Source organism: Staurois parvus, unplaced genomic scaffold (assembly GCF_062004578.1).
Source record: "Staurois parvus isolate SC_StPar_1 unplaced genomic scaffold, SC_StPar_1.0 ptg000009l, whole genome shotgun sequence".
Taxonomy (NCBI): domain Eukaryota; kingdom Metazoa; phylum Chordata; class Amphibia; order Anura; family Ranidae; genus Staurois; species Staurois parvus.
The window spans coordinates 3,757,959-3,784,192 of record NW_028317805.1 but is presented as its reverse complement, the minus strand read 5'-3'; the positions used below and the strand labels follow the sequence as shown (position 1 = coordinate 3,784,192).

General features: G+C 41.9%; 1 protein-coding gene across 2 annotated transcripts in view; it reads right to left on the bottom strand.

Moving 5' to 3' along the window:
- STK32C (serine/threonine kinase 32C) overlaps window positions 1–26,234 on the bottom strand; it is a 333,705-nt gene that overhangs the window by 2,693 nt on the left and 304,778 nt on the right. For both annotated transcript variants that reach the window (XM_089669209.1, XM_089669216.1), the window contains 3 exons: window positions 14,628–14,757; window positions 10,026–10,153; window positions 4,802–4,866 (listed from right to left, as the gene is read on the bottom strand). In XM_089669209.1, coding sequence (XP_089525335.1) covers window positions 4,802–4,866; window positions 10,026–10,153; window positions 14,628–14,757 — 323 coding nt within the window. The remainder of the gene's footprint in view (window positions 1–4,801; window positions 4,867–10,025; window positions 10,154–14,627; window positions 14,758–26,234) is intronic.

Sequence of the window (26,234 nt, the reverse complement as noted above, 5' to 3'; positions counted from 1 at the left end):
ATATACTGAAAGTGTTGTTTAAGTTTGTCCTCCTATTATATGGTTTTTGGTAAATCTAAACCAAAAATCTCCAGATAATTGTATAATGTATGGCCAGCCTTACACCCCTTTCACATGGGCTTTCTGTTTGTCCGTTTTTCATCCGTCTGTTGATGGATGAAAAACAGACATCAATGTATCTATATGGAAAAACAGATGCAAGCAGATGATCATCCACATCCGTCAATGTCTCTTTTTTGAAATGGATCAAAGACCTATTTTTTTTCCATTAAAAAAACAGAGCAGAAGCAAAATGGATTTAAACACACAAGTGGTCCGTTTTTGCATTGGTGGTGGATGTAAAAAACTGATTTACAAACTGATGAAAAACTGACGTAAAAACTGATGAAATTTATGAAAAACTGATTTGTTTTTTTTCTTTGAAAAACCGTGACTGAATTAACAAGCACGTATTAATTTTTGGTTTTTCCTATTTTTGCCTGTAAGGTGGTTTTCCGTAGGCTCCCTTTAGAGGCAAATATATTTTTTATTTTAGTAGAAACATCATAAAAGAAAAGAAAGATATATACATGCCAAGCCAATTAAAAAGAGAGCAAACAATATGTGCAATTAAAGTCTACACGAAGCAAAACAGAGAATATAACATATACAGTCCATGTGAGCGCTCCATGAGCAAAAAACAACAGGGTGCGTCTTTAAGAATCCACTGGCTAGGAACATCAGATGGCACAATGATAAAAGCGGGAAATGTAGAGAGCTAGAGATGGGAAAGAACAAAAAATGTAGTCTCAGAAAGCTAAAGAGAGAGAGAAAAGAGAAAAGGAGAAGAAAAACAGAAAAAAAAATTTGGGAGGAGGGAAGGTAGTGGGTTGGGAAGGGGTGGAGGGGGGCGAGAGTCAGGACCAAAATGGGAAGCATCGTAGGCTCCTTTTACCATTATTCTGAAATTCAGTTCTGTTTGGTCTTGGGTGATAATTTTGTAATTAATGTAAATTATTTTCTTAAAATTTTGCTTTTTCAGCATCTTCAGAATGTTATTTATCAGTGCTCTTCCTACTTGGTACAAAGCAGGGTGCAGGCAAAGGTAAGACTTTATCTATCCAACCCCTGAAGGGCCTGCCTGGGGCAAAATCTTCCTCTTCCTACATGGTAGGAATAATTCTGATTAAAAGTTCTCTGCACACAAAAAAAGGTTTCTTTACAGTAAGAACTATAATAATATAGAATAGTGAGGGTTATTTACTAAAGCTGGAGCGTGCAAAATCTGGTGCAGCTCTTCCAATCAACTTCCAGGTTTTATTGTGAAAGCTTAATTTAACAAGCTTAAAGCGGAGCTCCACCCAAAAGTTCCACTTTAAGCCTTTGTCCCCTGCTCCTCATTAAGGATTGGCACCTTTGGGGAGGGGGGCAGGTAAATGAATTTGACAGATTCCCACTACCATTTCCGCTGCGATCGCCTAGGCGATCGGAAGTGGAAGTTGTCCTCCCCCCTCCCTCCCTGTAGTCTTCTGGAACACGTGACAGGTCCCAGAAGACTACGGGGCCATTCACAAAGCGCAGCGCTTCTCACGCATGCGCAGTGGGCACCCGGCTGTGAAGCCGCAAACTGTCACAGCCGGGGCACGCACTGAAGATGCCGGCGCCAGGGAGAGAAGACGGCCGGTGAAACCAGCGCTGGTGAGGACACTGCTGGACTGAGGACAGGTAAGTTTCTGTATTTTAAAAGTCAGCAGCTACAGTTTTTGTAGGTGCTGACTTTTTTTTTTCAGGTGGAAGGCCACTTTAAGTTAGAAGCTGATTGGCTACCATATACAGATGCACTGGATTCTTAGTGCACCAGTCTTAGTAAATCTCCCCCAATGTGTCACAGTAGCTGGTTATAGCTAACCCAATGGATTGCTCCTATGTTTCTATTGCTTCTATGTTTCTAAATGCACTAACTAAAATTGCTATTAATATTTATAAAAAATAACATAGAATATTTACCTGGGAGTAACCGATTGCCTTAGGTGACCAGGAAGGATATTTTCATGTTACAGCAAACTAGATTTATTGGATTTAGCTTTACATTTTTTTTTTTGATAACATGCAGGCCTATGGCTCCAAGGATGCAAGGTTTTAAATTTGTTTAGCTTTTGGTTGAACTGAATAACTTTGTAACTATTTAAGAATCATTTCCAGAAATCTCCACCTCCACCGTCATTGCCTCTTCTATATCTAGAACCTCCCATAGCTTAATGTGTGCACATTTTCATTATCACAACCTAATTACTACAATGCTGACTCAGAGCTCTAAAGCAAGCTTTAGTCTGTTCTGATGATATTATTAATATGTGATGGTTGCCAGTACCAGGAAACAAGATTAAATTACCTGGAAACATGATTTTATTACCACAAAGCATTATTCTATTACCAGGCTACTAAAGTGAGAAAGTACCAGACAGAGCTGGATACTGATGCCTTTCCAGCACAACGTACAGAAGGGAACTGTGTGTTCTATAAGAAGGGAAGCTCTGGCTTTTCCAATAAGACCGTGCAAAGAGGAAGGGTATTGTGCAAAGGGCATTAACCCATACAAAGTCAACTGAGCACAGATCACTAAGATATTAAAGTGGAAGAGTGGTCTGAATCTAATCGTAAAGCTGCTCCCACCCCCTTTCTGAATTCTATACTCCCTGCCCTGTAGAGCAGTGGTCTCCATACTGTGGATGCGGCCCTTTGCTTACATATATCTGGCTCTTGGGGCACTATTCCTCCTACTGATACGAGGCACTTCTCCTCCTATTGATACCAACGACGAGGTATCATTCCACGGATACCAAAAATGGGACTTATTTCCTACCCAGGGGCGGACTGACCATTTGGAAACTCGGGCACTGCCCGAGGGCCCGGGGTCAGTAGGGGGCCCCATGAGATGCCCCTGGTACCTTTTTCATAGGCTTTTGTGAGTTTGGGCAAGGACACAGGGGCCCCATGATCCCCTTTGCCCGGGGGCCCCATGAGTTGTCAGTCCGCCCCTGTTCCTACCACTGACACCCAATGATGGAATGATCTTCTTCCCACTGATGCCAATGATGAGGCATGGTTCCCTCCACTGACAGCAACAATGGGGAACTATTTCTTCCACTGACACTAATGATCAGGCACAATTAAACATCTTTTTACTCCCATTGATCTGAAAGCCTACTTGCACTCTCTCACTGACTCTGGAATATTTTCTACTCCCACTAGCGTCATTCAGTCCAGCCCCCTATAGTATGAAGGAAAGTAAACTGGCCCTTTGTTCAGAACGTTTGGAGACCCATGCAGTACAGGAAAGATGAGTATACTTACCTAATCTAAGGGCTCTCCGGTCGGCTCTTAGAATGGGGGTGGGAGCAGGTTTAAAATTAGATTTAGACCTTTAGATTAGATTTACCCCGCCCTCAGCTAATTACTGAATTCCTCCACTCTTCCTACCACTCCATCCCCCACAGCTATTTCCTCCTGTACCACTATCCCCTCCCTCCTAGATTGTAAGCTCCAAGGAGCAGAGCCCTCGAACCCCTCATGTATTGAATCGAATTGTTACTGTACTGTCTTGTGTACAGTCTCCCATTATAATGTACAGCGCTGAGCAAACTGTTGGCGCTATATAAATACTGTATAATAATAATAATAATAGACCAGACTTCCACTTTAACGCTGCTCGGCTGAATAACAGCACTTTGCTCCTTGTTTCACTGAATAAGCAGCATATTAATCATGTGATGAACATTTTTGTCAAAATATGATTTGAAAAAAAATTGGTAAATTATTATTTTTTTAATTCAGTTATTCTGGATATATATAGAAAGTGACAAAGTTGACAAACTTTAGTCGCACTCAAGACACATATGACAGAAAGCAGACAAGCTAGAAGGTGTGCAGGGCGTCATAAACCTTCACCAGCTAAACAGTCTGGAGAAAAATGTAGGAATACATGAGTCAGACTAGGGTTAGTGACCTATGGTGACCTAAAACTTAACTCCCAGAGCCAACTTTAGTTCAAATTTCATAAGTGCTATGGTAATTAAGTTATCTACCTGCCAGACTCATCCACCTTACTAATCGTTCCATATCTGCCACCCCTCTCTGCCAATCCCTCCACTGGCTTGCCATTGCACAACAAATAAAACTCAAAACATTAACAATAAAATATAAAGCCATTTAAAACTCTGCCCCAAATTACATCACCAATCTTGGCTCTGAATATCACCCAAATCGTCCTCTCTGCTCCTCCCATGACCTCCTTCTCACTAGCTCCCTTGTCTCCTCCTCCCATGCTTGTCTCCAGGACTTCTCCAGAGCCTCCCCATCCTATGGAACTCTCTACCCCAATCTATCTGACTATCGCCTACTCTGCCTACTTTAAACCTCTCTCTTTAGGGAAGCCTATCCTGCCTTCAGCTAACAACGTAATATTCTATTCCTCCTATCAGTTCATCCCCCATAGTTATTATCTTTTGTACCACCAGCCCCTCCCTCTTAGATTGTAAGCTCCAAGGAGCAGGGCCCTCCTATCCCTCTTGTATTGAACTGTATTGTTGCTGTATTGTCTCCCGTTATATTGTAAAGCACTGAGCAAACTGTTGGCACTATATAAATCCTGTATAATAATAATACCTAAAAAGTGGCTACACTAACGTATATCAGATATTGATCAGTTTACCACCAAACACACACAATTTACAAGAAGGCTAATAAAATACATTTGACCTGGAAGTAGATTTGGAGGTAAAATATTGCAAAGTAGTTTTGAACAGAAAACTGTTTTACTTACTTTTCACGATTGAAAATGACAAATTCTTGTTGAATGGCATCTAGACATTCCTGCAGGTAGTCATCCTGTTTAAAGTAAATTGACAGTGTTTCTGAATTTATTCTCTTAATTTTTTTTATCGTTTACAGTTCACATTCACAGGTAAATATAAAACAATGAGCTCTGTTTCAGATGAGCGGCCAGGGGGCAGTAAAAACAGGCGGCTGAGCCATTTTACCACCACTCACCCAAAATGTCACAATACAGCCAGACAGGCTGCACACAAGCAGCAGCCGTGCTGCTTTACCTCAAGGCCACGGCAAAGGACACCGCTTGTGAAACTCGCCCGTTGAGTTTAATAGGGGCCAAACAGCAACCTTGTGAAACGCACTCAGTTGCGGTAAGGTTGTGAAGCATCACAGGGTTGAATCAGGTGGTGAGGAGGCAAGATAATGTCTCCTTGCTGCCTGTCAAATGCCCCCTGAAAATTGATCCAGGTGTGGATCGCTCTTCAGAGGGTACCACAAGTCTGAAACAGCCTTAAAGGTTTTCACGCAAGATTCTCACAGCTTTCTCCCATTTTTCTAATTGCTTTTAATTGGAAAAATGTAAGAATTATTGGACAAAGTTCACTTTTAGCGCCCTTGTGCACAGGTGTTCTGTTTTGTCTCTTTTCCATCTTTCTGGATAAAAAACAGACAGTTATTCTATAGGCTTGCCATGTAAACAGGTGATGGATTTACATCCGTATCCATCCATGTCCGTTCAGGTCTGTTTTTCTAAATGGAACAAGGCTGCGTTCTTTTCCATTTAGACAGATGTATACAGATGTAAATGGATATCATCTGTTTACGTCTGGCCAGTCTCTGTCCTTTCTTAGGGTTGGTTCACACCAGAAATCACATCCTTCCTGATTCACATGCAATTCAGTGTGGTGCGATTTGAACCCATTCGTTGAATGGGAGGAACCGCAGCAAAAGTAATGCATGCACTACTTTATAAAACGCAGAGCAACTAGATTGTATGGTACTACTGTACCATGCGATCTATGTTGGAGATACAACAGCATGTACTATATAGTATTGTGTGTTAATATCACTCGACCAGTAGATGGCACTGTACACTAAGGTTACTAATTGTGCATATGTGTAAAACTTGTTGGTTCTCTCTCTCTTCCTCTCTTCAAAAAAAAAACCAAGATGTCTGCTGAAATGTGTTCTGTAAGTTTGCAACTTAAGCCACACAAGTAAAACAGAGTTCTGCCTCATCACAAGCTACCAGTGTCTTCTCTAACACATAACCAACAATCTGGTGGAGACAACATTAACATTGACACCCGCTTCAGATCACAACTGCAGCGTGTTTAGAGCGTGGTGGGGAAAACGCTCACAGAGAGCGGGTTTCCAGCACCGTGTTCTGGTGTGAATGGGCCCTTAAGCAAGAAACCTTTTTTGATTATACATTTATCACCTATGGTTAGTTTCCACCAACAACTATAAAACAGATGCAAAAAAGGATGTAAACTGAAGTGGAAACTGCTGTAAATTGAACTAAACTGAGGGCCAGTTCACACCAAATTGGCACCCCAAATGCAGATCGCATGGTACAGCAGTATCAAGCGATTTGGTTTGGTGCATTTTTAAAAAGTAGTGTAAGCACTACTTTTTGTGCCATTCAGCCTATTCAAATGAATAGGCTGAAAATCGCACCACACTGCATCCCACACGAATGTGGAGCACATTCCTGTGAGATTCAGGTGTCATCCTGACCAATGGGAAAAATAAAAAATAAAACGATCAGCGAGCGCTTCAGAGAAGATAAGCTGCTAGCACTAAAAGGTGAACCAACCAAAATGTAAACAAGAAGTGCAGCAATGAAAAATTGTGCAAACAATTCATACACTTACAAATGCAATATATCACTATATCCCACCAGATAATAAATAATTCCCCTTAACAATAATCAGTAGGATAAATGGATAAATAAATCAGTAAATGAATACACCATATCTGATGCGAAAAAGTGCCAGTGCAAAAGTACATTAATTCATAAAATCCAATATTAAAATCAGAAATCCTCCATTATCTGATAAATCAATACATTAATTCACCACTTTTTACTGCCAAAAAGTGTCAGCGACAAATTACATTAATACATAAAGTCCAATACTAGATCAGATATTCTTCATTGTAAATATTTTATGGTTAGCGTGCATCCAAACAAATTAAGGCGATCTTCAGTGCAATTCCTTCATCAACATGCACTCATCAGAACAAAAAGAATATGCAACTCAAAAACAGAAACTTCCAACCAAAGCAGGACCTCTGCAGACCTCTTTCACCAATGGATAGAAGCATTAGCTGGCAGTAAGCACCTCTGAAGGTCAAGAGAACCTTTACTGGCAGATGATCCAGGTAGAGTCCCTGCCCTGTGTCCATCTCATGATTTAATGGTGGTAAATTTGATGAGGCAGGGTAGGCTGGTGGTTTGTGCTCCCTCTTCCAATTGCTGTAAGCAGATGCTGCAAGCTGGGCATTCCTCCCATTGGTCATGGAGAGGCACTCTGAATGTTCCTCGGATCTGGCTGGTTTTGAATGACCACGGTACGCCTGTATCTCGGTAGAGAGTTAGGGTTCTGATGTCTCTGGTGTAGCTGATGTACAGTCACAATCAATGACTGCATTCTGTATCTCGGGGTGAAGTCAAGGTTCTGACATCTCTCGTGAAACTGATGTTCAGTCCCTGCCCCACAGTGGAGACCTTGATCTTCTCCTGTAAGCTATGGGACAATCTTGTCCACAGGGTCTCTACACCATCTGGTGGTGGTGGCATCAAATGTGCTGACTTGACTCTGTTTTCCCTGACTCATCCCTGAGATACAGGCGTACTGTGGCTATTCGGAACCAGCCAGATCCAGGGAACATCCAGAGTGCCTCTCCACGATCAAGAGTGAGGACAATCCAGTTTGCAGCATCAGCTTACAGCAAGTGGAAGAGGGAGCACAGACCACCAGTCAACCCTGCCCCCATCAATTTTACCACCATTTTGAGTACATTATGAGATGGGCACAGGGTAGGGACTCTACCAGCATCATCTGCCAGCAAAGGTTCCCTTGACCTACGGAGAGGCTTACTGCCAGCTAATGCTTCTATCCATTGGTGAAAGAGGGCTGAGGAGGTCCTGATTCGGTTGGAAGTTTCTGTTTTTGAGCTGCATATTCTTTTTGTTCTGGTGAGTGCATGTTGGTGGAAGAATTGCACTTTATTTGTTTGGATGCACGCTAACCATAAAATATTTATAATGAATATTTGATCTAGTATTGGACTTTATGTATTAATGTAATTTGGTGCTGATACTTTTTTGCAGTAAACAGTGGTGAATTAATGTATTGATTTATCAGATAATGGAGGATTTTTTATTTAATATTGGATTTTATGAATTGTCATTTTTCACTGGCACTTTTTCGCATCAAATATGGTGTATTCATTTACTGATTTATTTATTTAGCCATTTATCCTACTGATTATTGTTAAGGGGAATTATTTATTATCTGGTGGGATGTAGTGATATATAACATTTGTAAGTGTATGAATTTTTTTACACAATTTTCTTTACAATTTATATGTTTCGGTTGGTTCACCTTTTAGTGCTAGAAGCTTATCTTCGCATGACCTACTCCTCTCTAGCTCCCTTATCTCCTCTTCCCATGCTCATCTCCAGGACTTCTCCAGAGCTTCCCCCATCCTCTGGAACTCTCTACCCCAATTTATCAGACTATTGCCTACTCTGCTCACCTTTAGGCGATCTCTGAAAACCTCTCTCTTCAGGTAAGCCTATCCTGCTCTCAGCTAATAATGGAATCTTCTATTCCTCCTACCAGTCCATCCCCCACAGTTACTACCTTTTGTACCACTAGCCCCTCCCTCCTAGATTGTAAGCTCCAAGGAGCAGGGCCCTCCTAACCCTCTTGTATTGAACTGTATTGCTGCTGTATTGTCTCCCGTTATATTGTAAAGCGCTGAGCAAACTGTTGGCGCTATATAAATCCTGTATAATAATAATAATAATAATAATAATAAAATAATAATCTTCTCTGAAGCGCTCGCTGATTGTTTTATTTTTTTATTATTCAGGGCTGCACTTCTTGTTGACATTTAATGTGAAAACTAATTTTACCTGAATCAGTATTCATCAGTTCTTTCTTAGTAAAAAGCATAAATTAACTGATGATGCTCATGTGAAAGGGTTACTTTTGTTCTTTTCTCAGTAATAATCATCATTATTTGCCATAGCCACTGTCCTTACTTCATAATTCAAAGCCCATGAATACTGTTGTTACCATGGACTATGAATATACTATGAAAGTAATAAACATGCAAAACCTACATATACATCCAAAGTGCTATGCTAATCAAAATAATTAATCATCAAGTGACACAAATCATAATGTATGTGAATTTTCACTGTGCCTTTATCCAAGTATGATGCTTGGATATGGTGAGTTTTAATGTCCAGTTCTGGGCCACTTGGATACAGAATTGAGGCTTGGTCCCCTGTAAAAATCAAAATGAGGTGTGGAGTGCAACAAGTTCCAGCCTCATTTCCAGTTTCTCCCTGTTGGTTTTGCTATATACAGTATGTAGCGTGATGATTGAGTGCAGCTTCTTTGCCCCCAATGGTATCCAATGCGACGAAACACGTAGAGTTGAGCCGATGCTTGTGACATCATCACGCATCTCATACATAGGAAGCGGCCTGTCTGACTCTGGGGACTGGCTCATCCTAAATAAGTGCTTTTTTCTTTTAACACTGTAAGTGGCTAGTGCACTTTAATAAATTTCATAAATGGTTTTACAGTATCTGGCTCCCTTGGCTCTCTTCCTATTCTATGGTCAAGCATCACCAACTGCATTTGGTTCCTTTTTTTTTTTTTTTAAGTCCATTGGCTCTTGTAAGCTGTTTATTGAGCACTAAGTGGTGGATAACTTAGGTGTCACAGTGTCTGAAGAGTCATCTGACCATGTGGATCAAAATTTCATTTACCACTTGGGACTGTCATTGCTATTTTAGTACGTATTTATATGGATTCATATACATTATAATTTGTATCACTTTGATTATTGTTTTCATTAGTGCGGCACCTTGGATTTTTATTTGTTACACAATTTGTATCATTTGGTGTGCCAATTGCTTTAAAGGCTCTCTGAGCGCAATTTCTTTTTTAGGTTTAATATGTAAAACTTACAGACTGTGAACTGTCTTTACTGTTATCCCTGGACTTGTTCTTGGCCAGCCTTTTCTTCTTTTTATGGAGTGGTCTTGATTCTAAGATCATCTCTTCTAGTTCAAATGTGGGATCACAGTGCAGACGACCTTTCTACAGAGATAAAGAGACTCATAGAAGAGGGCTGAAGATTATCAGAAAACTAGAGTTTTTTATGTCTCTTTTTGTTATAAAAGTAATAGAACTACCTCACCAGATAAGCCATCCGGATAGTAGTATTTAAAGAGTAAAACAGACAGCTTCAGCATAGAGCCTGAGGCCCCAACAAAGTCTTTACTGCCCCTTCGGGTTCCAGAAGGACATGCCAAACAACCACTGCCACCCTAGTCATAGCTGTGACAGCTTAAAGTGGTTCTAAAGGCTCATGCACCCAACGCACCTTTTCTGTGCAGCATCAACCTCAGCCCCCCCCCAATACTCACCTAAACCCCTCTCAATCCAGCTATGTGCACTGGAGTCTCGACTATCCTGGGACTCTCTCTCCCCAATGGCTGAGACAGAAGCGGGAGCCATTGGCTCTCACTGCTGTTAATCACAAGCTGGCTGTCAATCACAGTGAGCCAATAAGGAGAGGAGGTGGGGTCGATCCACGGCTTCATGTGTGAAGATATACAGAGCAGTAGGTGCCCCCATACCAAGCTGCTTGCTGTGGGGGCACCCGACAGGAGGAAGGAGCCTAGAGTGCTGGCGGTGGACTTGATAAGAGGAGGATCTTGGCTGCTCTGTGCAAAATCACTGCACACAGCAGTTAAGTATAGACATCTTCGTTATGTATTTATTTTTTTAAATAAACCTTTAGAATCACTTTAAGGTGCTTCTAAAGTCTTGGTTTTTTTTTTTACCTTAATGCATTCCCTCACTACTCACCCCCCCCCCCCCCTCGCCAACAATTACCTGAGTCCTCTGTTGTTGTCCCGTCTGCAAGTCTTCTCTCCTCTCTCTGCACTTCATTGAGAACAGTGTGAGCCTGCTCCAGTTCCAGCTGCTGTCAGTCAAATCCAGTCAGGAAGAAGCGAGCGGGCAAGGACGAGCCACTCTGTGTGTCCATGGATGCACACAGCCCCATGAGTGTGCCCATAGCACAAGGCTTGCTATGGGGGCACTCGGGGAAGAAGAGAAACAGAGAGTACCGGCGGGGGACCCCAGAAGAGGAGGTATGGGACTGCTCTGTGCAATATACTTGCACAGAGCAGGTAAGATTAAATAAAAGCCTTTAGTATCACTTTAAGGCTAAACTCCAAGCAGATATAAAAGAAAAATAATAAAGTGGAACTAAAGGGAGGATACTCACATTTCCAAGTCTTCCCTGCCAGCACCAGCATCTTCTCCTGTGTGCCAGGTTTCTGCCATCTTCCCAGGCAGGCACGGGATGACGTCACTTTTGTGCATGCACAGGAGCTAGCTAGCCTTCCTGGTACACAGAATTGTCCCAAGCTAAAACTCTCCCTTACTCTATCTAAAATTAAATAGAAAAATTTAGCTTTACATATACTTATCTTAATATGCTACTTCTCTATGTCTGAACTCCAGCTCAGTACACAGAGGGAACACATATATGGGAGTTGTTTACCAGTCAAAGGGGTTGTAGCTCTGTTTGGTAGGGAAGGAGACAAGATTTTTTGCTGATGAAGTTGAGTAAAACAATCAATAAACATAATAGTGTAGCGCAACCTCATAAGGCAATCATGTAAACAAAGTGTCCATCTTTTCTCCATGTGTTAAAACACGTCCCAAAAATCCACAAGATGTAAGAAATCTTCTAAATCTTCATATAAAATACCAATAGTGCTGGAACCACCACCACACGGATTGGCCTCTCACCTCAGTCTAATGACCACTGACTGTAAGTCACAAGCGCTTTCCCGTTAGGGGCAGATGGTGATCCAATACACGTTCTTCATCCACTTGTTACTTCTGTGATATCATGTATAATACTGTGTCCGGGACAATGTGGCCGCCACACGTGGAGAAAAGATGGACACTTTGTTTATATGACTTTGTTTATATGATTGCCTTATGTGGTTGCGCTACACTATTATGTTTATTTATGATTTTTTGTTTTAGAGGATGTGGAAAACCTTTAGTGTTTAGCACAGCCTCCATTTACATTTCTTTGGAATGTTATGATAGTTTTGACATAATATGTTTGGCACTATATATTATTCTGTGGGATTGCGCAGATTGTCACACACCGATAGAAGTTAACCTAGGTTCACACCTAAGCGTTTCGCGGAAACGAAGTACAGTCCATTTAACATTATTTCCTATGGGACATGTTCACATCTGCGCATTTTCACCTGGTGCGTTTTTTGGAAAGGGTCAGGGACTTTTTTTTAATACAAAAAGTTGCGTTTTTGGTTCTATAGACTTCAATGTAAACGGTGCAGAAAAAGAATAGTGCATTTTTGCTACGTTTTTAGTCGCGTTTTACATTTTAAATATGCCTAGCAACAAGAAAAATTTTAAAAAAATGAAAGAAAAAAGCGTAAAAAAATGCTGCAAAAACGCAATGCAGAAATGGCTCAAACGCAACCTGCATAGGTGTGAACCTAGCCTTAAGTAAAACTCACAAGTTTTGTCCCTCCTACCAGCCAGTCTAGACTGTGAAGAAGAAACAGCAGTAGTAGTTCATTGCTCTGTCACTCATGTTAGTACATGAACCCTGCACCCTAGTTCTTTGTGCTACTTCTCCCTCTCCCAGTCTGAGCTTTGCTATATAGGAGAGAACAGTGGACTGATATCAAGTCAAATTCAGCCAGTCACACTTACTGCAAAAAAAAAAAAAAAGACATTGGGTTCACATATATGCGGTGCGGTACATCACATGTGATTTGTATGCGGTGCGATTAGAGCCATACATTTTGTATGGCTCTAATCACACCACACCCGAACCAAAAAGGTGCAGGACCCTTTTTCTGGATCCTCACTAGAATCATATCGCATAGGTATTCACACCTATGCGATCTGATTCTGCACATCACACCGCGTTTTGCGGACCGCTTTCGAGGTGTTGTTAACCTAACATACACACCTGTAGCAGTTCGCATGAACGGGTGCGATTCTGATGCGGTGCAGAATTCGAACTGAAAACGCTGTGAATTCCTCTAGTGCTGATTCACACATGTGCAGTGCGGATTGAAGCTCAGGGTTCACAGCTAATGGATACAGTAGTTGTTCAGCGGTTCAGGTCAGGTTTACATCAGGTCCACACTGAAACCACACCCCCATGGACACCGGACATATGTGAACAGGCACCATAGGAAGCAATGTTATTTCACATGTCATGTGGATTGGATGCGGTTCAAACCACATCCAATCCGCATATATGTGAACCGGCACATTGAACTTCAAAAAATGACAGTTCCCTTGGCAGAACAAAATGCTTATATAGATTATTTTTGTACACACATTTAAGAAAGTTTAGAATTTTTTTCTGCCAGAAAATTCCTCTCAAAAACACAAACCAGAAGGGGTTTTGTTTGCTTCTAAAAAACCTAATGTGGATGGACACAATGGGGTTGATTTCCTAAAACTGGAGAATGCAATATTTGGTGCAGCTCTGCATAGACACCAGAGGTCTCCAGAAACCTTCCGGGTTTTATTGTCAAAGCTTCATAGAGCAAGCTGAGTTTAGTAGCTGATTGGCCACCATGCACAGCTGCACCACATTTTGCACTCTCCAGTTTTAGTAAATCAACCCCATAGGATAACATTGAGATGTTTTTACAGACAAAACACAAACATCTCCAGTAAGAGCAGTGTTTTTTTAAGCGGTAGTAAACCACCGAAAACAAAATGCGTCCCCTGCAGGTCTAAGCTATATTGTTCTAGTATGCACCATTATGACACACTTGCACCCGGAGCCCTCCGGCGCAGCATTGTCACATAGGGTTGCCACCTCATCCCTTTAAACACGAACACACATTAATGACACAGGTTCTGAGGCTAATTTAATGCAGATAAGGCACTAAGTGAGTTTAATTACCACCTTAACCACAGAACCTGTGTCATTAATATGTGTTCGGGTTTAAAGGGATGAGGTGGAAATCCTATTGTCACAGCTTCCCAGGCGCCTCTATTTTCGCCAAGTTTTCCTTTCGGGTTCGTGGACTCTGGCCATCTGAATGGCCAGGGCTGCAATGACATCACTCCCGCACATGTGCATGGGAGCCCCAGCCATGGCACAGTGATCGGCATTCAGCAGCATACTGTGTGCCTTGAATGCAGAGCATCACTGCGCATGTGCAGGTGACCTCATCAACTATTGCCCAACATGAATATCTCCTAAACGTTGCACATTTTTTAGGAGATTTTCATTGTACCTATGGGAAAGCTTGATTGTAAGCTAACCTGTAGGTACAAGTTAAAATAGGGACTTTACTGGACCTACTGGTTTAAGACCAGTAAATTGGACCCTTATTAGTATATTAATGAACACAATGCTGCGCCTGTTTTTGTCTTTTATATCTGCCTGGTGTTCATCTTTACACGATATCTACTCACCTCTCTCACATATAATTTACGTAACTGGTATAGTAGAGAATATTCATAGAAAGAAATTACTTGCATTTGGAACAAAACCTGGTTCCACTTTCTTCTCCAGAATATCTTCCCAGACAACATCTGCTAAATATGTTGATGTTTGAATATCAAGAAGGCAAGAGCAGCGATGTTCAGGATTTACTGTCAAAAGCTGTAAAGAAAAAACAAAAAAAATTTTTTTTAGATAGCGCCAAGTTGGGACTTACCCTGGGAATCTGCTGAAACTTCATACATGCCTTTCACAACTTTTTAACCCTGAAAGAACAATTGAAAAAATGTTCAGGGAATCCCTGAAATAATTTTCATTACTTCGCCATGCTACAAAATAGGCTCATCACAAGGAAGCAGCAAAGGTCAATATGACCTAAACAGGGTTTGAACTTACAGCATGCTTAAAGGTTACACATGCCCAGATACCATCTGGAAAGGGCAAGCTTCATGAATATGGACTAAAAAGATACAGCTGAAGAGACTAACACCTGAGGGTCTACTACTGGTCCTTTCACATGGGGCGGACTCCGGCTGCAATCCGCTTGCTCAGCAGGGGATCTGTCTGCTGATTCCAGCTGACCAGGTGAGCGGACATGGGCACAGCCAGCTCTCCTCTATTGGCGGTCAGATGTAAATGGACTGCCTGTGCATTTACACCCAAATGCCATCTAATCCAATCCGTTGGACGGAAGTTGAACAGATCCCCATCTGTCTGTTTTTAGTGGATCAGATTGGATATAGGAGGGGACAAACATGTCCATTTACGCCCACTGCTCCTTAGAGGAGAATGGAGGTTCCTATTGGGTCCGCCTGGAAAACGGACCTGATCGGAACGCTCATGTGAAAAGAAGCCTTATAAAGCAGCAAATGTGACTTTCACAAACATTACCTGGTGGAGAACCCTCCTGGTGCATGTGTTTTAAATAGGACTGATTGATTTTCCACCAGCAAATGTTTATGAAAGTCAATAGACCCCTAATTGTATATGGCAAACAATTTGAGATACTGGTGAAAGATCCATAGCTTTCAGGTTTTAAATGCTCTGAAGGATCAAAGACTTCTGGAAAGACCAGTATTCTCATATTGACTCTTTAGAAGTCACCAAGTTTTCAGCTTTCATTTATATCAGCCTTTCTCATCCGTTTTACCCTAGAGCAGGGGTCTCCAAACTTTATAAACAAAGGGCCAGTTTACTTTCCTTCAGACTTTAGGGGGGCCAGACTTTTGCCATTGGGAATATAAATTGTACTTCCGTCACTGGGAGTAAACAATGTATCTTTGGCATTAGGGGGAGGAAGAGTGCCCCATCGTTGGTATCAATGGGTGAAATAGTACCCCATCGTTGGTGTCAATGGGAGAAATAGTGCCCCATTGCTGATGTCACTAACAGTAATTATGGCCTTTGTTGGTGTCAGTGGCAGGAATAGTTTCTTGCATCAGTGGGAGAAAAAGTGCTTGAAGGGCCAGATAAAAGCGAGCAAAGGGCCACATCTGCCCCCCCCGGGCTGAAGTTTGGAGACCACTGCCAAGCCATGAAATATTTTCAGGCTTCTGCAAACCTTTGCTAAAAATGATTATAACTATAGTTTGCAGTACATTTAGTGTGATCACCAATTAAGGAACTCCTAATCACCCAACTTACTTCCTAAGATATCATAACCACTTTATATTGTGCTATCTGGGATTTATGGGGCAACACATCCCTTATATGGAAATACCATAAAAAATGCATTTTACATTTTTTTCACACTTGTTTTTGATGCTTTTTTTTTAGCACTTTTTTCTATGCATTTTGCGTTTTGTGTGACTGGAAGCTGGTTGTTATTGAGCAGGAAGCCTCCAGTGTCCTTAACTACCAGTAAACAACATTCTCAAATAAGGGGGGAGGGCCGGGTTCTGGGAGGGCCGGGTTCTGTGGGCCCCCTTGTCAAAGGGGGATTCCAGATTCTGACAAGTCACCCTCTCGCAGATCCCCCACAACCACAGCTAAGGGTTGTGGGGATCTGCGAGCGGGTGACTTATCAGAATCTGGAATCCCCCTTTGACAAGGGGGCCTCCAGAACCCATCCCTCCCAGAACCCAGCCCTCCCCCTTATTTAAATGAGTACTCATTCACCATAAAAATTTAAAAAGTGAATAAAGTACGTCAGTGGGGTTACCCTAAAATTCATACCAGACCCAAAGGGCCTGGTATGGACTGGGAGGGGGACCCCCACTCTGTTCTTTTCCTGATTTGTATTTTTTAATTGCCAGCAATAGGTTTCGCTGACAACTGATGACTCATCAGTTGCTAAAGTGGTTCTACAGGCACAAGGTTTTTTACCTTCATGCATTCTAAGTATAAGTAAAAAAACCTTCTCTGTGGAACCCCCCAATTCTTATCTGGGCCCCCTCTGATACAGCGACATTTTTGACAGCCACTGCTGTCTGGGGACTCTTCCTCCTCATTAGCTGAGACAGCAACGGGAGCCCATTGGCTTCCACTGCTGTCAATCACAGCCAGTGAGCCAATAAGGGGAGAGGATGGCAGTGTCAAGCCGTGGCTCTATGGCTTTCCCTGGGGGCACTACTATAGGAGGAGGAGCCAGGAGCGCTGGCAGGGACCCAAAAAGAAGAGGATCGGGGCTGCTCTGTGCAAAATTACTGCACAAAGCAAGTATAGACATGTTTGTTATTTTAGAGGAAAAAACCAAAGCTTTAGTGTCATTTTAAGGACTCGACATCTGCATAAGTGTGAACCTAGGATAGACAGGGCTACTCAACCTGTGGTCTATGGGCCACATGTGGTCCTTGGAGCCCTCTGATGTGGTGCTCAACCTAAAACCAGGGAAGTGCAGGCCTGGGTCAGCAACCTGTTGATTCATCTACAATGAAAGTGAGGGATGCAGAGCGGGGTGTTGGAGGGACAAGCATCGCCTTATAGGGCTATAGGGTGCATGTGGGGCACCCTATTAGTGCCTAACTTGTACTTGCACTGCACCACAGAGAGAGGGGAGAGACAGAGAGAGGGGTGAGAGACAGAGGGGGGTGAGAGAAGTGGTGAGAGAGGGAGGGTTTGAGAGAGACAGAGGGTGGTGAAAGAGAGACAGAGGGCAGAGAAGGGGTGAGAGAGAGATTGGGGGGGAGGTGAGAAAGAAAGGGTGGGGTGAAAGAGAAGTGGTAAGAGAGGGAGGGGTTGAGAGAGACAGAGGGGGGTGAGAGGGAGACCGAGGGGAGGTGAGAGGGAGATGGGGGGGGTGAGAGACTGAGGAGCAGGTGAGAGGGAGACCGAGGGGGGTGAGACCGAGGGGGTGAGAAAGAAAGGGGTGGTGAGAGAGACAGAGAGGGGTGACAGAGAAACAGAAGGGGGTGGGTGGGAGAGGAGGGGGTGAGAAAGAAAGGGGTGGGGAGAGAGACAGAGAGGGGTGACAGAGAAATAGAAGGGGGTGGGTGGGAGAGAGGGAGGTGAGAGAGGGAGGGGTTGAAAGACAGAGGGGGGGGGGGTTGAAAGAGACCAGGAGGGGGGTGAGAGGGAAACTGAGGGGGATGAGAGACCGAGGGGGGGGGGTGAGAAAGAAAGGGGGATGAGAGACCGAGGGGGGGGGGTGAGAAAGAAAGGGGGAGTGAGACTGGGGGAGTGTGAGAGGGAGACCTAGGGGGGGATGAAAGAGAGATGCGGGGGGGGGGGGGGTGAGAGACCGGGGGGGGGGTGATGGATCTTGTTTCCAAGGGTACAAGATCCATCACTTCCCTTAGTAAAATCAGCACACACAGTACACTAAAACAATCCCTAGGCACACAATTAACCCTTTGATCACCCTGGATGTTTAACCCCTTCCCAACCAGTGTCATTAGTACAGTGACAGTGCATATGTTTAGGGCAGCACAGTGGCTAAGTGGTTAGCACTTCCGTCTGGCAGTACTAGGGTTGTTGGCTCAAATCCCAACTATGGCACCACCTGCCTGGAGTTTGCATGTTCTACCTGAGCCTGTGTGGGTTTCCTCCGGGTACTCCAGTTTCCTCCCACACTCCAAAGACATGCTGGGAGGTTAATTGGCTCCTGTCTAAATTGGCCCTAGTATGTGTATGTATGAATGTAAGTTAGGGACCTTAGATTGTACACCCCTTGAGGGTTAGGGACTGATGTGAATGTAATATATATATGTAAAGCGCTGTGTAAATTGGCAACGCTATATAAGTACCTGTAATAATAATAATATTTTTAGCACTGATCACTGTATTAGTATCACTGGTTCCCACAAAGTGTCTGTTAGTATCAGTTAGTGTACGACTGTCTGCTGCAATATCACTGTCCTGCTATAAGTCGCTGATCGCTGCTATTACTTGTATAAAATAATCCAGGTTATATCCTATAGTTTGTAGAAGTTATAACTTCAGCGCAAACTAATCAATATACACTTATTGGGATTTTTTTTTACCAAAAATATGTAGCAGAATACATTGCCCTAAATTTTGAAGAAATTTGATTTTTAAACTTAGGTTTTTTTGCGGGAGAGGTTTTATAGCAGAAAATAAAAAACATTTTTTTTTCAAAATTGACAGTATTTTTTTGTTTAAAATGCAAAGAATAAAAAAACCCAGTGGTGATCAAATTCCAATAAAAGAAAGTTCTATTTGTGGAGGAAAAAATTACATAAATTCCATTCGTGTATAGCATTGCATTACCAATTGTCAGTTAAAATAGCGCAGTGCCGTATGGCAAAAAATTGCCTGGTCAGGAAGGGGGGGGGGGGGAATCTTCCAGAGAGTAAGTGGTTAGAGATTACATATGCATCTGATATATATTATAAGATGTAACAAATAAAGAATTTTTAAAAATAAGCTTGCATGTTGCATTTCAACGCAATGCACTGCATTGCACATGTACAGGACATTGTTGTGTGAATGAGGCACATAGAAAACCGTTGTTTTCTATGTGTCCTTGCAGTGACCTGTGTGTATTCAGAAAAAACGCAGGTCACTGGACTTGGTGTAAAAGAGCCCTAAACTGGTGAATCCATATTTTTACAACTGAAAAGGCTGTTTCTTCTACACTACCTAGTTTTCACCAGTAGATGTCACCGATGACTTACCACGTTTCCCAATGACTGTTCAATTTAAGTCCATTTTATACATAGATTGGACACATTTTCAACAGTCTCCAATATGTACAATCTGTATGAGATCTTCTCAAACTTTCAATGTATTTAAATGTATTCAAGGTAGTGACTGTTCGCGATTCTTTACTGCGTATATCATTTTGAACCGATCATGTATTTTCTTTGCTTTGCGTGATATAAAAAATCACTTTTGTTTCTTTTAAAGTCAGACTATGTTGCTGAGCTTCAGAGCCGTGTGTCACAGCGGGCTATAAAAATACTATATTTCATGCTTCAATCACGTATTTCCGAACTAGTTATTTTCAGCTTTTAGAATGGCCAATTTCACAGTAGTCTACGTTTCCCAGCCATGCTTCAAGTGCGTACTTTATTAATGGAAGTCTGGCTTGAAATTGCCATAGACGGAGCTCAATGCAAATGTCCATATTGATACAAATATTTTGAACACTGCAGAAAATTCCATTCATGGATATGATTGCCATGTTAGAAAAGCATAAAGCTTTATAAACAAGAAACAAAGACATGAAAAAAAACATGTGTTAACTAAATATTTTACTTTTATGGGGCGCCAGACAAGTATTGTATCCTGAACAGTGGATTAATTCCTAATTTTACTGAAAATAGACAAAAGGCAATTAACATATAAGGCTCAGTTCATACCATACAGGTGCGAAGTGTGCACCTTCCCGCGTGTCGCATGTAGGGGCAGCACATTGATTTCAGTGGGAAACACGTGAAAGAAGTCCCTCACCCTTTTCCAAAAAAATACGCTACACTATTAGCAGATGCTTGGGGGAGCCATTAACAATGAATGGCATCGCCGCATCTGCTACAGGACAGCATGTTTTATGTGTGTGTCAGGAAAGTGGGCAATTTTGCTCGCATTCCAGGCACACAATAGTGTGAACCTAGCCTGAAACAGTTACATAGTTAGTCTGGCTGAAAAAAAGACAAAAGTCCATCCAGTTCAACCATAGAAAAAAAAAAGTTATAATCCTGTACCCACAGTTAATCCAGAGGAAGGCAAAAAAAACCCAGCAAAGCATGATCCAATTTGCACCTGCTGGCAAAAAAGTTCCTTCCTGATCCCCTGAGAGGCAATCGGAACATGTGAACATGTCTACATGATTACAATATATCTAATATACCCTTCAGAAAGAAATGTGCACACATAGAGGACAAACCTCACAAACTGTCCAGTTTACTGGTGGCACAGATTTACATAAGCAGGGGCAGACTGACCATTTGGAAACTGGGGCACTGCCCGAGGGCCCGGGGTCAGTAGGGGGCCCCATGAGATGCCCCTGGTGCCTTTTTCATAGGCTTTTTTTAGTTTGGGGAAGGACACAGGGGCCCCATGATCCCCTATTGCCCGGGGGCCCCATGAGTTGTCAGTCCGCCCATGTACATAAGTCTACACTCCATGTTTCTTTCCTATTGGTTTTGGTAGATGCTTCCAATGGTGGCCATGCACACTTCAATTAATAATCAATTTCTTTTCCAATCAATCTTTCTCCCCAATAATAAGGAATAATTGATCTATAGTTCACAACACATTTGATCAATATGACTCACATGGGGAATTGGATTTCCATCAATAGTTAAGATAACATTTTAACTTATGATCGTAAGTGATCGATTACATCTACGTTTCCACCATGTGATCTCATAATCCAATTCATGGAAATTCAATCATATTCATGAACAAAGCAGATCAATGCAAAATGACCATTAAAGTAATACTAAAGGCTTAATTAAAAAAAAACAAAAACATTATACTTACCTGCTCTGTGCAAGGGTTTTGCACAGAGCAGCCCCCATCCTCCTCTTCTTGGGTCCTCCCCCAGTGCTCTGGGCTCCTTCCCCTTGTTAAGTGTCCCCATAGCAAGCCGCTTGCTATGGGGGAGGTCATGCGTGGTTGCTCCCAAGTCCCGCTCTGTGTGTCCCTAAGGGCTTGGCCCCACCCCCTCCCTTCTCACTGGCTGTTATTGACAGCAGTGCGTGCCAATGACTCCTGCTGCTGTCTTTGAAATATACACAAATGAATTCCCGCAAATATCATTGGGACTTTATAGGCAACAAACCTCTAATAAACGTTTTATGGTCTTTATTTTAATCTCAGCGTAAAAACTTTCAAAGTATTTCTACTACCGTATGTACATATAAGATGATTGTACATACACAAATTATTACAGAGTTTTACATATTTGACAGAGGTTTACAATCAATATTCGATGCATTTCGGAGACTATGGCTCCTTCAGGACTCCCTGAACCAACATAGGCCATATGTATGTCCATCTCAAAGATACAGACCACTAAGATCCTTGCCTCCTTTTGCTGAAAAACACTTTGGGGTAATTCTATACTAGATGATGGTTACTCTCCAATTGAGTATATTGCATCGTTCCTTATCCATTCCTCCTCACCTCTTTGACCTAGGTGATCTCAGTGTTTGCTTTTGAAGGCTGCTATCTGATATGGAGACCCTTTCCATTTCCTCCCAATATTTGTGGAGGTTGGCTTCCTGATGTGGCTATCAAGGGAAGATATTTTGGCCATTAGATTTTAAATGGTGTATATTTTTGTCATATATTTAATTGTACTGTCTACAGAGTTATCCCTGAAGAAGGAGCCATAGTCTCAGAAACGCGTTGGCTATTGATTGTAAACCTCTGTCAAATATGTAAAACTCTAATAATTTGTGTATGTACAATCATCTTATATGTATACACGGTAGTAGAAATACTTTGAAAATGTTTACGATGAGATTAATTAGCTTTAATTAGAAGTTTGTTGCCTATAAAGTCCAATTGATATTGTGGGGAATTCATTGGTGTATATTCCTAGTAAAGGGATGTTGGCATAGGTATGGGGGAACCTCTCTCGTTTGTCTGCTGCTGTCTCTGAGCCAATGAGGAGGGAGAGAGCTAGGACAGCAGCCGCTCTCTGTACATCACTGGATTGAGCTTGGGTATATATTGGGGGGGGGGTGCACACTGAAGGTTTTTACTTTTATACATAGAAGGTAAAAAAACTTTCAGGCTTTGCAACTATTTTCATTGCTCACCATAGCTAACCGACCCAATTTGATCAAATACAATTCAAAACGAGTCTAATGCTACGTTCACATTTGTGCGTTGCAGGAACGCACGCAAAATGGCATACCTTCCTGCAAAGCACAAAAACGTGCTGCCCTTCTGCAGATGTATGGCGGTGCTATTAATTCTTATGGGCACCCCCAAACATCTAAGGATGCACACGGTTTCCATTTGTTTCAAAGCACTGCGATTTCTCAAAAGGATCAAGGGCTTTGACCATTTCTCAAGCACAGAGCAGCCCATTGAGATGAATGGGCTTCCCTACACATAAAGATTGGAAATGTGCAGAACCGAACATGCACTCCAATGGTGTGAATGAAGCCTTGAGCGATTGAAAGAGAAGTTATGACTATTTAACTGTTTGCAGATTCAATAATTTTGATTAAATCGCACATCTCAATCGGGTAATTTGAAGCATACGTGGCCATCATAAGGGTCACCACATTCATTACAAGCTGACCATACAATCTACTAAAATGATGTAATATGAGGGCCTATCTAATCTATCCAATTTGTATCCAGGCAGGCAGGCCCTTGCACTACATAATTGTTGGCAGATCTAAAAGGGATTGTACAAGCAGAGGAGTGTGGGTAAGCTTAAGAAAATAGTGAAAAGTATATTGCCTATATTGTGCGGAACAGAGAAGCCCATCACAGCTGATCAGTACACATCTCTTTATCATTTGGCCTCAGTAACCAAAATTTGGCTGGATACAACACTTCAACACTATGGATATAGACAGTGTACTTTGCATTCTTATGAAATCAAAGTTCTTATGAAATAAGTATGCTGGTATCTAGGGCTTTTTTTCTGCAGAGAATAGGTGCCGGAACTCCCCCCTTCCAAGTCACCTCTTGTCTCCACCCCCTACCCAACACCAAGCACCGTTCCTTGGTTCAGCCCCCAACCCACCTCCTATTACTGCCCCTGTTCTAGAATACAGACCCAGGTATCATTTTGTGGTGCTATTTTTTTGGGAATTTGGTAATGATAGAAAGAAAAACAGTAAAACAGATCCCCCCAGCAACAGTAGACCTTAACACCAACAATGGACCCCCCCACAACAAAATACCTCTCCAGCAACAATATATCCCTCCCAGCAACAACTGACCACTCAGCAGCATAAAACCTATCCCCAGCAACAATATATCTCCCACCGGCAACAACAGACCCCTCCGCAAAAATAAATCTTCTCCAGCAGCAATAGATCCCTCAGCAGCCAGCATCATCAGATTCTCCAGCACACCCCAGCACCCCTTGCTATTACATACATCCAGTGCTGGAGGTTCCCCCACGTTCCTGCTCAAAAAAAGACCTGATGGTACCTAAGCAATTCCTTTGATCGTTAGCTCCATATAGTGGTCAAAATGTGGTATGTCAGAAAACTATACCACATTTTGACAACTACGGCCAAAATTTGTTGGGTATGCAGGAGTGTGTGTGACATTCATTCAATGAAAGTTTTATAAACAGACTCCACAGAGTTCAAATTTACGCGCTGTATCACTCACACTCTTGCAGTGCATTGTGGAGAGAGAAGCCTGTTAATTTCAATGGGCTGCTTTGAATGCAACAAACACAGCAAAGTAGCTCAATAATCTTTTTGCGTTTTGAGCTTTGCTTGTTTTTTCTGTACGCAAACCCACATGTCTTCCTTGCCACGTTTTGGGTGCCATTAACAATGAATGGCAACACAAGCGCATCATGTGTCTTTTGTGAATTTGTGAACACATGCAAAATGTTGTGATTTTGCGCACATTCATACAGTACACAAATGTGAATACTTAGGGCTCATTCAGACGGGTGCTATTTTTTTGACGGTTCTTTGGCTATTAAATACAAATGGCAGCAACAGGCTGCATTTGGCTGCTTTGCCTGCAATGCAAATGCATTTAGATAAGACCTGCAGCATCCAAAGCAATATAAAGTAAACCAGGTCAAACACAGCGTCATACCTGTCATCTACCCTATACAAATATATATACTGTATATTAAATGTATCATTATTTCTACAGGAATAAAACACTTTCCATGCATTCTAAAAAGGTACAAATATAGAACTACAGCAGTATTCTGTTGAACATTTGACGTCTTTATTAAAACAATTGCCTCAGCAGATACATTTCGCTATCTGCAATCCACAAACTAGGAACTGGAAATCTCAATAAACAAGAATTAATTGCTTCAGGGCTTCACTATACGATGGAGAGGTCACAAAGCTTAAGCTGGCCATACAAACCTATATTAAGCAGGGTTGAGTTTTAATCTGTGTGTGGCCATCCCTGCTGGTGTTGATTTACTAAAGGCAACTAGGCTGTTAACTTTGCAAGGAAATTTTCCTCAGAGCAGGAAATGTGTGAATATGGTACATTTTTGCTTTGCAAAGATTACCTAATAATAAGGAAAATAAAAAAAAAAATAATTTTTGCTCACACATGATTGGATGATACAAGTCAGCAGAGCTTTACCTCCTTTAATAAGCTCTTGGGAAAATTCCCATGCAAAGTGGAACTTCCCTTGCAAAGTGGACAGCCTGTTGGCCTTAGTAAATCAACCTCACTTCTATCTAAACACGCATTTAAATAATTTGAAGTTGCAATTGTTATAGTGAGTAATCAGACGCATGAACTAATTAAAATATAGGCCCATAGCTTAAGAAATGCCAGGAGCCAATGATAATGTTTTGGTTACAGTGCCCAACCATTTGCTAAGTTGTCTTTTATCAGGGTGCTGTTCTGTCTGAACTATCTATGTGATCCACAAGCATACTGGGGACCTCTAGTAAATTCATACTGCTTGGCATCTTTGACTGGTTGTCCACTAAGTAACCTAGGGATTCTAAACCATTATACAATTCCACACTCCCAACTTGTTGCCCAGTATGGCCCCATAACTCCTTTGCCACACAGCTGAAATCACCATCATCATCATCATCATCATTTCCTTTAGGTACTAGTATGACTGTTGGGTAGCTCAGAATAGAACAGATGGGCAGCTAAGAATAGAACAGTTGAAGAAAATTTGGGATTTTATTTATATAAAATTGCAAATCACAAAAACATAAGCTAGCTACAAATAGTGAAATGTTTCCATAGTTATGTGCGATCAAAACATGGAATCATGGTACAATTAGTCGCCACTTTGACTGCAGTTTCAAAAAGCAAAGAATCCTGTTTCATGAAGATGAGTACTTGTTAAGGCAGTCAACAAGTCAACAAATCAACATATTCATTTTCCTTGCACCAATACATATTGATAATCTAATGCAGCCATTCTCAACCTGGGTTCCAAGAAACCCTAAGGTTCCTTTAGGCATTGCTAGGGGTTCCTTGAGCTGTGGCTGACTGACCTCCCATCTGCCTGCATAGTTCCAGGGCCACCATCACCTTGGCAGAGCTTTTTACCTGTCTATAGGGTTAGAATTCTGATCACTATT